The sequence below is a fragment of the Polyodon spathula genome, chromosome 3 (genome assembly GCF_017654505.1).
Source record: "Polyodon spathula isolate WHYD16114869_AA chromosome 3, ASM1765450v1, whole genome shotgun sequence".
Lineage (NCBI taxonomy): Eukaryota > Metazoa > Chordata > Actinopteri > Acipenseriformes > Polyodontidae > Polyodon > Polyodon spathula.
The window spans coordinates 6,593,511-6,608,831 of record NC_054536.1 but is presented as its reverse complement, the minus strand read 5'-3'; the positions used below and the strand labels follow the sequence as shown (position 1 = coordinate 6,608,831).

The following is a 15,321-nucleotide window of genomic DNA, read 5'->3' as shown; positions in this document are numbered from 1 at the left end:
TGTTTTATGTTATTGATTGGTGGCGCTCTGGTGAGCTTGTAACTTCCTTCGAATTTGAAAGTGTACCAATATTTCCTGTAAAAACTAACTGTTAGTTAACTAACTTTTATTACTGTTTGTGTATCTGTTTGTTTATCTTATAATCTGACTAGGACTTTATATAGCTAGGATATATAGCTTTTTTTATTTTATTTTATCAGAGAATTTATTTTTTTAATTGCAGAAAACTAGGATTCCTGGTAATCACGTGGCCAGGAGGGGTTTAAGCTCTTTGTTCACGGCCGTGCTGAGACATGTGGAACTTGATATATAAAAACGAAGCGACGTTCGCCCCAGTCACCCCCAAAAAGAGGCATCTTTTTCCTTAAACGGAGCTGCGTAGCTTATTAAGGCTTTTCTTTACGATGTGTTATTGTTTCATGTTTCACTTTCCATCTGTCTTCTTTTGGAGGGTTGATTCAATTGGGTCTTAAGAATGCTGTCTAGCATCATGTGTCGTGCCAGAATGAAAACAGCAATGAACGTTCCTTCAGGTTCAGCTTCCATTGCCCGGACTGCTTTGTTCTAAAGGCAGTGTTACCGCAGGTGTCTTTAAAACAAACACAATGCCATCCCATAATCCCCCAGTGACCTTTGACACACGGCATGAATTTCCGAGTTTGGCCTTGTTTGTAATAAAGCACTGAAACGCTCTCTTGATGTCGGTGGCTAGCCGAGGGCAGCTGAAGCCTGTAGAGCCAGGCAGTGGAACAGACGCATTTTAGAAATCACTCTTAGTTATGACTGGAGGCAGTAGAACTCTGTAGGGAATCTGCGTTAAATCTGAGAATTAGGACTTGTATTGACCTTGCCTGGATCCTTCCTATTTGAGAATGCATTACAGATTGAAATACAAGACAGAGCTGGCAAACGGGTCACTTTAAAATTCAGGCAGATTTGATACATGTCATTTAATTTAAGCAGGAAAGGAACTACCATTTATCTGAGATCAAATAGACCAACAAAATGTGGATGGGGGGGGGTGTACATGTTTTTTTGTCATTTTTATATATTTGTTTTGTACTTTTCAGTTTTGGTAGTCAGAATTCCCAGTGGTTTTTATTATTTTTCAAAAGAAGTTTGCTGTACTCTTGACAAATGCAAAGTTCCCCTGAAGAATAAATTAAGCACTAAGCCACATTGTGGAGCAGTTACCATTAAAAAAATTGTATTGCTTTGCTTTTTCATTTGCTTGGTCTCCTTTATAAAATCGACTTGGTTACAATCCTGTTGCATCTCCAGTGTCAGTCTGTTTGAAAAAAAGCTAATTTCCCGTACCTGGATTGAAGGCTTGTAATTTTCTGATTTCACTTCATCCTCAATCCAGATCATTAAGAGACATTCAAAAGTCTGTCAGCTCCAATTATTTGTTCCAACCTTGCAATCACTGACACTGAATGGTTTTTGAATTTCCCTTACATCTAAAACACGCTCCTTGAATATCGATTCCTCTCTCTGGAAGATAGGCAGCGACTAACACATGGTTATTATTTTCAATTGAAATGAAGTGGGTGAAAGAGCAAGTGTTTCTATAGCGTGTTCTGCGAGTGGGGGTTTATTTCTTGTTCTTGTTTTATCCGGCACAGGGACGCCAGATGCATTTTCACAGCTGCTCACATGTCCGTACTGTGACAGAGGATACAAGCGATACACCTCTCTGAAAGAACACATCAAGTACCGGCACGAGAAGAATGAAGACAACTTCAGCTGCTCCCTCTGCAGTTACACGTTTGCCTACAGAACACAACTTGAACGTCACATGACGGCACACAAATCTGGGCGGGATCAGGTAGGGTGTTTTTTAAAAAAAAGAAAAAAAAAAACCAGCCATCCCTTGTCCAAGCCAGATCTTTTAAATATTTTATTGAAGCTCCACTGAATAATTCAAGCCCAGTATTGGAACATGGTTCAGGATTGTTTCAGTGCCACAAGTGAGCACGGTCCTAGATTATAATACTGCCATTAACTTAATGTCTATTTTACTGTAATTTAAGATTTATATCCAGCTATTATGAAATGCCAATTGTACCTTGTGTACATGTTAGTGTTGCTGTATTTCAGTTACAAAAGCCAGGATTCAGTATCTGGTTACCTGGTGTCTAGCCAAAGCGTAAATGCGTAGATCAGCTTACAAACAAAATATGGTAAACCAGATTGTTGTGTAACCTGAGAAATTGAAAATGTGTATGAATTTGTTTTGTAGCGTCATGTAGTACAGTCTGGGGGCAATCGGAAATTTAAGTGCACTGAATGTGGAAAGGCATTTAAATACAAGCACCACCTAAAGGAGCACTTGCGTATCCACAGTGGTAAGTACTGAACCCTAGCTTTCAGCTGCTTAAACACTAACTAAGAGTCTGGCAACAGACTGTCAGGACCATTGCTACCCCTCATACTGTATTGACACTATGGGTGGCAGAAACAGGGGTTCCGGCTTTCTCTACAGAGACGGTTTATGTTACCGGACATGATGTTTTAAGATGAAAAGGATTGCATGAAATATTGGAAGAAGAAAGAAGAAATCAATGCATGCATAGAAAATCTATGAAATGTATAGAGTTCTTGTGAGAGAGAGAGAGAGAGAGAGAGGCTGCAGTGAGTTACAGGAAAATAATTCCGTCTAGGACTTTTGTGACATCATAAACTATGAGACCGTTCGGTCAAGCACTTTATAAACTGTCACAGAAACCCAAGGTGGAATTATTTCTTTAACTCACTGAAGCCCATCTGTTGTTTTTTATAATACGTGAATATTAGTATCTGTAATAAAACAAAAAGACAATAAACAGGTGTTAAGGTTCAAATTGCAACTGAATAGAATGAATAATAATAATAATAACAAGTCAAATATTAAAGAATAATTCAGATAATCCAGGAACAAAAAATAACATATTTTTAAGGAAAAGGTGTTTCAATGGGGTATGCTTTTTTTTTTTCTTAGTCGCTGTCAGAGTCGAGGTTTATTTCTCTCGCTCGCTTGTTTGGTGCTCCCGTTGGTGGAGGATGATTGTAACTCTTCACAGAGACAGATTTGTTAAGTGGCTAAAAACCGCGAATTGTGGGTGTTTTCAAGTGATTGAAAACTAGACATTTGCGTTTGAAAGTGGTCTCGGGGTGCACAGGAGTCAAATATGGGTCACAGGTCAAGTATAATCTTCTAGACGAATATGCCATTTTGACGTCACTCCTGTGGTATTAAGCCTTTTTTGTAATGGCTGAAGATGCAAATACAGCCTTCATCCATGTATGTGTGTGTGTGTGTGTGTGTGTGTGTGTGTGTGTGTGTGTTTATATATATATATATATATATATATATATATATATATATATATATATATATATATATATATATATATATATACACACACACACACACACACATACCGTATTTATTCAAATTTAAGTCGCACTTAAATTAGGGTTAGGTTAGGTTAGGGTTAGGGTTTTTACTTAGATAAAAACACAATAATTAATTATTAAAGGACCTTTTCATTTCTAGGTGCCAGCATGGAACAATGTATTACTGTACATTAAAGCATTAGAGTAAGTCACCCACTATTACAAATGGGAAAAGAAAATAGGTACAGTTCAGCACTTACAGTATATATGACAGCCCTTGCAGTTTGTGCTAGCTGGTAAAGGGTAAATTACCTTTAACTTTATTTCAGTTTAATTTGGCCAAAATCTGCGTGAAGTTCTCCATGTAGCCATTGTAATATACTGGTATCAGGAGTAATTACTGTGGTGAGCATTACTGTGTACAGTAGCTACCTTTCAAGCGCGACAGAATAACTGAAAAGACCTGAATCAAAGTTGCTTTCCCTGAAATTTGAAGTTTTATTTTGGTCAAAAAAGTGTGACTTAAATTTGAGTAAATACGATACATATTTTTTAGTAACCCCTTTTCTAAAACACATTGCGTTCATGAATGAATGCAAAAAAAAGAAACCACCCGGCAACTGGGTATGGTTCAGCCTAGAAAACTGCTGTATTCCTGGCATGAAGTGAGTAGTGTTTTTCTTTTTCTCACACAATTGTGAGATGATTGCATCCTAATTAGCATTATAGAATTGAATTTGTCAACCCATGCTTAAAACGTGATTCAGTGTTGAGTCACAAAATGTCCCAGCAGTTATATTTATTTCCATTCTTTCTCGTTCTTTCCAGGGGAGAAGCCCTACGAATGCCCGAACTGCAAGAAGCGTTTTTCCCACTCCGGCTCGTACAGCTCCCACATTAGTAGTAAGAAATGCATCGGTGTGATGCCTGTGAACGGACGGTCCCGGCTGGCGGGCAAGACATCTCAGTGCCCTTCTCCGTCCCTCTCTTCATCGCCCAGCACCCCTGCCAGAACACAGCTCCGGGAGAAAGGTGACAACAGCAAGCCTTTACAAGAACAGCTTCCCGCCAACCAAATCAAAGTCGAACCTGTGGATTACGAGTACAAACCAATAGTGGTGACCTCCGGAATCAGCTGTGCCACGCCTTTGCAAAACGGGGCTTTCAACGGTGGCAGTCCGCTGCAGACCACGGCTTCACCCCAGGGTGTGGTGCAAGCTGTGGTCCTGCCAGCTGTTGGGCTGGTCTCCCCTATCAGCATCAACCTAAGCGACATCCAGAATGTTCTCAAAGTAGCTGTAGATGGGAACATTATTCGTCAAGTCCTAGAGAGCGCCCACGCCAATGCAGCCAAAGAACAAGGTGGAGTCCAGCCAGGGGGCCATTCCCTCATCTCAGCATTCAGTCTTCCTTTGGTTGATCAAGATGGAACAACCAAAATCATCATCAACTACAGTTTGGAGCAGCAGCCCAGCCAAGTCCAGATTCTGCCACAGAGCTTGAAGAAGGAGAACCCCAGCCCCGTCGAAATCTGTAAAACTGAGAAGTTACCCGAAGACCTCACTGTTAAGCCTGGGAAAAGCAAAATTCCCAAGACTGAAAACAGCAGCAGCACGTGTCTACTGTGCGATGACTGTCCTGGCGGTTTGGATGCACTTCAAGAGATTAAGCACTGTAATTTAAAAGGCGAAGGTGGTATTCTGACTTCTCAGGTTAATGGAGAGAATGCCGAGAAAACAGATTCCACTGTTTCATCCCCCACCGCTGAGGGAAGTCTATCCCTCGGCCAGCCCCCCTTAAAGAACCTCTTGTCACTCCTAAAGGCATACTATGCCTTGAATGCACAGCCTACCACAGAGGAGCTCTCGAAGATTTCCGATTCAGTAAGCTTACCACTAGACGTGGTAAAGAAGTGGTTTGAAAAGATGCAGACTGGGCAGATCCCTGTGGGAGCTGCCAGTCCTTCTGAACACGAGGCCATTTCTTCTGAAAGTGATGAAACTCAGAATAGTTTAGATCCCGCAGGAGATGTACCGGACAGCACGACAACTGCAGAGAGTCCACTTCAATTGACTAAAACCCAAGTTATTTTAATAACCCCTTCAAGCGTGAAAACAAATAGCTCCAGAACTAACACACCTTCCCCATCACCACTAAATCTCTCTTCAACCGGGACTGTGCTCGTGAAGACAGAAGAGGACACTGAGGAAGGGGCACAGGTGGAACCCCTCGACCTATCACTACCAAAGCAAACCAGAGAGGAAATGGAACAGGCCACCAGTACCAGTGTTTATCAAAACAGTGTTTACTCCGTTCAAGAAGAACCCTTGAACTTAACTTGCACAAAGAAGGAGCAGCCGCAAAGTGACAGTATTAATACAAGCCCAAATCCTGTTTATGTTTGCCCACCAAGTGCCAATCCCATTAACATTGCTATACCCACAGTTACCACTCAGCTACCTGCGATTGTGGCCATTACCGACCAGGGCAGTGTCCCGTGTCTGAGAGCTCTGGGTACCAACCAACAGACTATACTAATTCCACAGGTTACTTACGCATATTCCACTTTAGACACCAGTCCTGCAGTACCAGAAGCCCAGCAGAAAATAGTGCAAGCGAATGGAAGCCAGGTGTGTAAACAGCCCTTAAAATACCTCTCAGCATATTTTAGAGTTGCAAGGTATGAGGAATTTAGGAAGATTAGGTGCTGAGGGAAGAGTTGCTGTCTGCTCAATACTGAATACTTATAATAATAATTATTTATTAAATTTATAAAGCGCCTTTCAAGAGCTCTCAAGGCACTGTACAACAGCAACAATACAACAAACCCAGCAAAACTAAAATAAAATCAACACCAATACAATTTTACCATTAAAAAAAAAAAGCGCTTTAGCATAAAAGTATGTATTCAAGTATGTATTAAAAACATCAAGAGAGGGGGCCTCCCTTGCAGTGAGTGGCAGTGAGTTCCATAGGCGCGGGGCATAACAAGAAAAAGCCTTGTCACCCATCAACCACAGCCTAGGTTTAGGGACCACAAGAAGATTTAGATGAGCTGATCTCAGGGCACATAAACATGTAAGAGGTCTTTTAGGTATTTAAGAGCCTGTAGGTAAAAAGTAAAATCTTAAAATCGAGGCCAGGACTGGGGTTATGTGCTCAGATCCAGCAGTTCTACTTAAAACCTGAGCTGCTGAATTCTGTACCAGCTGGAGTCTCTGAAGGAACCAGCTTCTCTGCATTACGCAAATGGAAAGATGACATTTCCGTGATGTTTTTACTATGTTAGAAGGCCCTGTGCTGTTGGAAATACCATCCTTTTGAATATGAATATACACGGAGACCTTGTCTGCTTTAGGCATATTTAAGAACCCCTGGCACAGCGTTGGTGTAAATCAGTGCTATGAGCTCAGATATAGTGGCTCTCAAAAGTATTCACCCCCCTTGGACTTTTCCACATTTTATTGTGTTACAACATAGAATCAAAATGGATTTAATTAGGAGTTTTTGCCACTGATCAACACAAAAAAAGTCCATAATGTCAAAGTGAAAGATAAAATCTACAAATTGTTCTAAATTAATTACAAATACAAAACAGAAAATAATTGATTGCATAAGTATTCACCCTCTTGAGTCAAATATTTGGTAGAGGCACCTTTGGCAGCAATTACAGCCATGAGCCTATTTGAATAAGTCTCTACCAGCTTTGCACATCTGGACAGTTTTTGCCCATTCTTTGCAAAATTGCTCAAGCTCCGTCAAGTTGGATGGGGACCTTTCGTGAACAGCAATTTTCAACTCTTTCCACATATTCTCAATTGGATTGAAGTCCGGGCTTTGACTGGGTCACTCCAGGACATTGACCTTTTTGTTTTTAAGCCACTCCAGTGTGGCTTTGGCTGTATGTTTGGGGTCATTGTCCTGCTGGAAGGTGAATTTTCTCCAAAGTCCCAGGTCTCTTGCAGACTTCAGCAGGTTTTCCTCCAGGATTTCTCTGTACTTTGCTGCATCCATTTTGCCCTCTATCTTCACAAGCTTTCCAGGCCCTGATGCAGAGAAGCATTCCCATAGCATGATTCTGCCACCACCATGCTTCACGGTAGGGATGGTGTTCTCAGGATGATGTGTGGTGTTAGGCTTGCGCCAAACATAGCACTTAGCGTTGAGGCCAAAAAGCTCTATTTTGGTCTCATCAGACCGTAGACTGTTCTTCCACTTGGTCTCGGTCTCTCACACGCCTTCTGGCAAACTACCCGAGATTTGATGTGAGTTTTTTTCAACAATGGCTTTCTTTTTGCCACTCTCCCATAAAGGCCAGTTTTGTGAAGCACCCAGGCTATTGCTCCCGTATGCTCAGCCGTGGAAGACTGTAACTCCTTTAGAGTTGCCATAGGCCTCTTGGTGGCCTCCCTGGCTAATGCCCTTCTCGCCCGGATACTCAGTTTTTGAGGACGGCCTGTTCTAACAGATTCACAGTTATGCCATATTCTCTCCATTTCTTAATAATGGACTTTACTGTGCTCGGGGGATATTCAATGCCTTGGAAATGTTCTTATATCCTACCCCTGATTGGTGATTTTGAAGAACCTTGTTCTGGATTTGCTTTGAATGTTCCTTCGTCTTCATGATGTAGTTTTTGCTAGGAAATGTACTAACCAACTGTGGGACCTCCCAGAGACAGGTGTATTTAACCTGAAATCATGTGAAACACCTTAATTGCACACAGGTGGACTCCATTCAACTAATTATGTGACTTCTAAAGACAATTGGTTGCACCAGAGCTTATTTAGGTGTGTTATAGCAAAAGGGGGTGAATACTTATACAATCAATTGTTTTCTGTTTTATATTTGTAATTAATTTAGAATAATTTGTAGATTTTATTTTTCACTTTGACATTATGGACTTTTTTTGTGTTGATCAGTGGCAAAAACTCATAATTAAATCCATTTTGATTCCATGTTGTAACACAATAAAATGTGGAAAAATCCAAGGGGGGCAAATACTTTTGAAAGCCACAGTACCTTGGCCACATTCTAGTAAGGTCAGACATGATTCCACTTTCCTGGCTGATTTTATTCTGAATGTCTTAAATTTCCAAATCAAAATAAAGAGGAACAGGATATACCTCTCTCCCCTGTGTAAATACTGTGTAACTGTTATCCACGGTCTCCACTTCTTCCTATAAAGAGAAGCTATACAGCAATGAAAGCTCTCCACAGGCCCAGCTCCTTTGCAGAGCTCTTCTGCCGCTGTTTGGTGAAGAAACAGCAACTGATTCCCAATGTCTTAAAGGGGTGGAAGCTGAACACTTTACCTCTCCCCAGCCCCTCGGAGGCTTTTGAAATGATCTGCTGTTCCTCAGGCTCAATGCATTCTGTGGAGATCGGAATAGCTGCCAAAAATACAGCGCACAATACCAGCGTACTTCCTGAAATTCTTTCCACTGAAGACTGAGAGAGTGCTTGGGATTAGAATCTTACCGGAATGTGAATGCCACAGCAAATGTATAGCTTAGTTCCAACAGGGTCAGTTCCATTCATTTGTTTTTTGCGGTGCACCTACTGTACCAAGTACTTCTGCCCTGACTATCTTCACTGTAGACTGGCTATCCTCAGTAAGGTATCCCCTTCCGGATAGAGGCAGTTGACCATTAGGATTCAGAGACCAATCTCATTTCTCTATACTACACAGGTCAGGGAATTATAGGATTTATTTTGATTACTTTGAATTTACCAAATAAGCTTTGCCTACTGAATTGCTAGAAGAAATGGTGCATATAACTGTTCCCATTGGAACGTGCTGTTTTATAGTAGATTTACAGTAATTGTCCTCTCTGCATGTTAGTTAGTAGCGCAGACAGGCAGGCAATAGAAAGTGGTGGACTTCAATGCTGTGTTTTGCGTCTCCGGTAGCCTTTGCTTGGAGAGTTGGTGTCAGTGCAGCTATAGGCTTGGAGAAAGGGAATTTGAGAGATCCCAGTGTGGTTAAGAGCCTTCGTGCTCCTGTAACTGAATAGCAGGCATCGGCTGCTGGGAGAGCATCTGCTCCAGTCTCATGTCACACAAACAGAGACTGGAGGAGTTTTTAGACTCATTGACCTCATTGTGAAATTGCTTAAATTGTCAAGGACAATAACATGTTTAAAAATGTATGCATCCTGCATATCTGTGATTTCACATATTGATAATGTATTCTAACTCCCGAGTGTACAGTAACACCAATCATTTTAAAACACATTTACAAGAATATTGTACTCCAGATGGACCTGAATCTGTTGATTTTCTGTTTTGAAACCTAAATCAGATGGGGTGATTTTTAAAGGCTTTTAACAAAAACAACCACAAATTAAAAAAGAAAAAAATCAATAGACGGTGATTTGTTTTATTGATAGGAGGAGAGGCAAGAGACGAGCTCCGAGGGCGTCTCGACCGTCGAAGATCAGAATGACTCAGACTCTACTCCTCCCAGGAAGAAGATGAGAAAAACAGAACATGGCATGTACGCCTGTGACCTGTGTGATAAAATATTCCAGAAGAGTAGCTCCCTTTTGAGACACAAGTATGAGCACACAGGTATGTAGAAAACATAACCTCACAACTGCAATGTATTTTTACACTCAACTGTTCTGTGTTGCTGTTTCTTTCTGCAGAGCACTAGAGGAGAAAGCAACAGGAATTTTTAAAATGGCTTAACGTTACCTAGGCGTGCTTATACCAATTATAGGGTTAGACAATTGTATTCAATAAACAGACACTTAATAACATTGCAGTTGGTATTGTGGGCATGGATTTGCAGAATCACATTCGTTTCCTTACATACAGTAGGTCAAATTGTGTTTTTAAAATGACTGCTCAGATTTTTACATTCTATTCTTTACACTGTTGCTTAGCTGTTCCTGAAGATTAGTTTCCTTTACATAAGTTTACATTAAAGGTGCTATGTCTTGGCAAATTCATTTCATTTCAATTGTCTTTTCAATGTATGTGTTAATAATATCTCGTTGCAAATACCACAGCCACCTAAAATAGTCTCTGCTTGCTGTAATTCCTTCACTTGCATCAGCTGTTTGATCCCGAGACTGCTGAAATTATGGAAATGAAACAACGTTGGCTTTTAAGACGACAGATGAGCTGCTAATGTTCAGTTACTTTTTACTGCAGGTGATTCTCTTAAAACAGTTTAGTGATAGTGCATTCTTACAAGCAGTTCTCAGAATAAAGTGTCCTACTAGGTATGTGATGTGTAACTTTATACTGATCAGGGAGACTAGACCAGGTGATTCGCAGCTGCTGTTCCTACTGGAATTTTTATTTTTTAAATTTATTTTTTGGTTCCCTGTTTTGCAGTGATAACCGTAATGCCCAAACAAAATGACCTGGTGGATGCAATTAATATGAATAAGATTGCAGGGTGCTTGTATTTGTGATGCTTTGTGATCTCCATGCAGATTTTCTGTAAATGGAAACATTGCGCTAGGCTCCAGCTGTTTACATTCGTTTTGCATTATCCTCCGTTTCAGCCCAAAGTGTGACCAATTCCCTGGGCCCTCATCACTGCCCCTAGTGGATTTAAGAAATACTACATTAGTTCTATTTCTTAATACTGTACTTCTTGCATTCACTGGAGGCAGAATGTTGGAGGTGGATGGGTTACTGTTTACACTCTGGTGCACCAGATTTACTTTGAGGCTAGACATGGTGGTGGAGGGTTATCCCTTTCAGTCCTAGTTGGACCTAAAGGTCCCGCCTTATCTTAGCTCTGTATGTTAACGCATGCCTTCGGAAATCACATTGGAACCTCACGGGACTCCTAGGGTCCAGTCTGAGGTCGTGTACAAATATATGTACAAATATATATATTGTTTGTCCCATTCTCATGTATATTCAATAAAGGAGTTTATTCTTCATTTCGACAAAAATAATTCAGGACTGAAAGGGTTCATTGAGGCAGTAGGGGTACTTTAAACTTCATGCTTTTTTAAAAAGACCAGGGTGTGATGCAGGGCGTGATGACTGAGACCTCTGATACAACATGAAACTCAACAAGAAGAATACCAGCAGAGGTCCTGTACCCCGCTGCAGAGTCATTACGCTGGTAATTGGTGTATTCTGATTTGGCCACACACAATCATGATACCAACACCATTTTTTTTCCCTTCTAATTTCCAGGTAAAAGGCCTCATGAGTGTGGAATCTGCAACAAGGCTTTCAAACACAAGCACCACTTGATAGAACACATGCGACTGCACTCAGGGGAGAAACCGTACCAGTGTGACAAGTGTGGCAAGCGTTTCTCTCACTCAGGCTCCTACTCGCAGCATATGAACCACCGCTACTCTTACTGCAAGAGAGAGGCCGAGGAGCGCGAGGGCCCAGAGCTCAACGAGGAAGAGGAGGAGGGGGAGGGGCCCGGAGCCGTGGGGGAGATCCTCCCCGGAGAGCAGCTGTCAGGCAGTCGGGCTGCCTCCCCTCCCTCCCTGCTGGACTCAGACGACAGAGAAAGCAGCACACGTGGGGAGGAGGAAGAGGAGGAGGAGACGGAGGAAGAGGAGGAGGAGGAGACAGAGACGAAGGAGGAGACGGAGACAAAGGAGGAGACAGAAACGAAGGAGGAAGGCGAAGATATGCAAGTAGGAGAAAAGGAACACAAGGATTCAGAGGAGGATCAGGAAGAGAACGGGGAAGAAATGGAGACAGAAGAGGGGGCAGGTGAAAAGGAAATGGGCACAGACGAAAATCCAAGTGAGATTCCGTGGGTTAATAGGGAGGATTCAGAAGAGGAAAAAACGCCAGAAAAAATTGACGGTGACAACGATAAAATATGAAATGTAATGGATTATTTTTCTAAAACAGAAGAAAATAATTACAAAAAAAACTGAGCGTTTTACTCTACAATATAAATGTTGAAAACACGGTAGCTTGGATGCTGTGTTTCAGTTCACTACTGTGTATAAATCCAGGTGTGCCTGAATCTCGAAAACTTGTAACTTTTCCACAGGAGCATTTTCAGTATTAGAAATTAAGTTTGTAAAAATACAGGAAGTTTAACAAAAAAAAAAAAAAAAAAACAAGTTGCATATACTGACTTTGAAAGCTAGAATTAACAGGTTTTAGATGGTGTTTTATTACTAAGACATCCTGGATCATTTCTTTTATCAGTGTTATTAATTTCTTCACTCGTGTTATAACCTTTTAAGCTGTACAGTTGGGAGAGATTTCTATACCTTTTTATTGCCAACGAAGTTTGCTAAATCAGTATTTTATTAAGTTAGAAAGGAAAAGAACCTGTGCACTACAGAACCCCTGGTTTACCTAAGCAAGCAACGTGCTTCAGTGTTGTCTACCCTTCAGTATTATTGCGTGTGGGCGTAGTTTAGAATAGCATTTGTTTAAGTGGATTGATAGCCTTAGAAAAGCCAGCCCTAAAAAAGTTAAAGATGTCAGGGACAAAAAATAAATCAATGTGGCGATTGATATTGTAAGGAGAAATTCCATGCAGGGAACAGACTATCAAACCCAGTGTTTTGTTTTTTTTTTGTTTGTTTTTTTCAAGTCAGTGTTCAAAGTTCAGATGAAGTAAGGTGAGGTCTATTGTTGAATCCCCCAGCCTTATTGCAGGACCTCTGTGCTGTAAGTGCCATTGAACAGTGTTATTTTCAGTAAGTGGCCATCACCAGTTTTAATGCAGGACCCATATTCACTCAAATGTGTTTGAGTGATAGTCGGTTTGACCATTGTCTCAAGCCTTGTCAGATGTTTTAAATACACCCAGCAAAGTGAAGTGAGGTCAGTTGTGTTTCTTATGTATAAATGCTGCATGAATTCTGGTTTGGCTAATGCCTGGAAACTAAAAAAAGAAGTCTGTATTACTAAGTTAAAAAGTGTTGTATAAAGTTCCTGCCATATTAGGTCTGTCCATTTTGGATAAGTAATGCACTTGCTTCAAGCTTATGACAAGCTAGCCTGTACTTCAGATAACAAATGTTGGTAAATGTGGTCCCAAAATATTAAGTGTTAGCTGGGTTTACCTGTCAGTATTACTTTTAATTCTGTTGTTTTATCTTTTAGGGTTTCTTTTTTATTTGTTATGTTCATGCAAAAAAAAAAATGTGTACTGTATGTTTTAAAGAATGGCAGTATTAATACCATACTCACTGATACATGTAACAGTTTAGTTTTAGAAAACTTTTATATTTATGTGTCTTATTTTTATATTTCTTTATGGTTATTTATTACACAATGTAGTGTATAATACTGTAGTTTGTATTAATACAATAATATATTTTAGTATGAAAAATAGTTTGGAAGGTTGATAAGATTTCAAAGCTCGAAGTGAAGCTGTTTGTTGTGGAGGTGTCTTTGAAAAGTATTACGTTAACATTTCAGCTTGTCTGGCAAGATAAACCCCAAGAACAAAAACAAATGGAAGTTGTTTATCTTTGCATTCATAATCAAGTTAGTTTTAACGTTCCCCATTTTATTATGAAGCTACTGAATCTGAAAACTAACTGTGTGACTAATAGCATGAGATTTTGCTGTTTTATTGAAGGATTACCCTAACCAATAAGCTGTATAATGTCCTTTTACAAAGCCAAAAGTATATTCATAACATACTTTTTATGTTTTATGTGTGCCAATTTGTTTCTTTGTATGTCTAATGCAAGGCTACACCTTTTATAAGTTCCCTGTTAATTCATGGTCATTTTTTTATAGTTTTTTTTTTTTTTTTCTTTTTTTTTTTTTTTTTTTTTATTATTATTATTATTATTTATCCGACTCCCCGTATCACAATAAAATACATCAACAAAGCAGTCTTGACTTGTGATTATTGTCTTAGTGTATTTAAGATTAGTGGTCTGATTTCACTGCTCCCTGATGAAAGCAGTCTGGTTTTAAAACAAGGGCATGTACTGAAAAAATTGGGATCGTCCTGGTATTTCACAGCGACAGCTTTTAAAAAAAAAAAAAAAAAAAAAAATTGTAATCTGATTCATGGAACCACCGTATGCTTCACATGTCAAATAATGTATTTAAATGAACTGGGCCCATATTATAATATCAGCATACAATAGTACTGTCCCAGTGTGGACTGTAGATACAAAGCAACACAAATTAATGGAATTAAAGACTAAATGCTCATCTTAAATATATTCTTCAGCAGAGGCACTTTTTTAATTAAAACTTCTTTTCAAAAATCAGTTTCAGAAATATACAGCTGAACACATTTAAAAGCATCAGAACTCTGTTTGTTTAAGCTGCTGTGTGTTTCCACTGCCCAGGGAACGGCACTATTGAGCCCACAACATAAAACAATTGTTTGCACCTGCAGAATGACACACACGCACACGCACACTGCATCTAATCAGAACGGGGAAGTCAAAGATCTTTCACAGTTCCATCTGTGACGTCTTTTCCTGTTTGGAACCCTGTGGGCTCCCTCTGCCTGAGAATGCCTTAATAGTTATTCTCACTTTAAAGAGCCTGCTCTATCACTGGACAACCACTGGCCACTAGCATGTGGGCTAAGGCCTACCACATCTCATCTGTAAACTCTAGTTGCACCAAGTGCAAATACATTTACAGAATTTAATCCGGGGGGGGTGGTCTTGCATTCGCCTGGTCAACCATTCCAATGATCTCTTAAAACGAGACCCTTCCCAAGAATCCGAAATGCTGGCCTTGAACTGTTTATCTTTTCAAGTTCCAGTTCTATAGATAAGGTTTAGGGGAAAGACAAAAATAATGGTTCAATAGCAGTGCATTACAGTAAGAGCCTGTGGTGTCAAGCTGATTTCTTGAACCAAGTCTAATGGCACAGAACAAGTGTTTTCAGCAGATTTCATATTCCCAGTAATGACTAACCAGATGGTTCTATTCACTGATCAGTCTGTCCAGAATACAGTGTCAAACAAATGCCACTTTCTAGCAGAAGTCACAAATGAG

At 40.1% G+C, this 15,321-nt stretch overlaps 1 protein-coding gene across 6 annotated transcripts in view; it reads left to right on the top strand.

Moving 5' to 3' along the window:
* The window catches only part of LOC121311369 (zinc finger E-box-binding homeobox 1-like), an 85,353-nt gene extending 71,258 nt beyond the window's left edge, over positions 1–14,095 (top strand). For all 6 annotated transcript variants that reach the window (XM_041243937.1, XM_041243936.1, XM_041243939.1 and 3 more), the window contains 5 exons: positions 1,626–1,828; positions 2,243–2,348; positions 4,207–6,008; positions 9,771–9,951; positions 11,548–14,095. In XM_041243937.1, coding sequence (XP_041099871.1) covers positions 1,626–1,828; positions 2,243–2,348; positions 4,207–6,008; positions 9,771–9,951; positions 11,548–12,203 — 2,948 coding nt within the window. In that variant the 3' untranslated portion in view covers positions 12,204–14,095. The remainder of the gene's footprint in view (positions 1–1,625; positions 1,829–2,242; positions 2,349–4,206; positions 6,009–9,770; positions 9,952–11,547) is intronic.
* Positions 14,096–15,321: the final 1,226 nt, after the last annotated feature.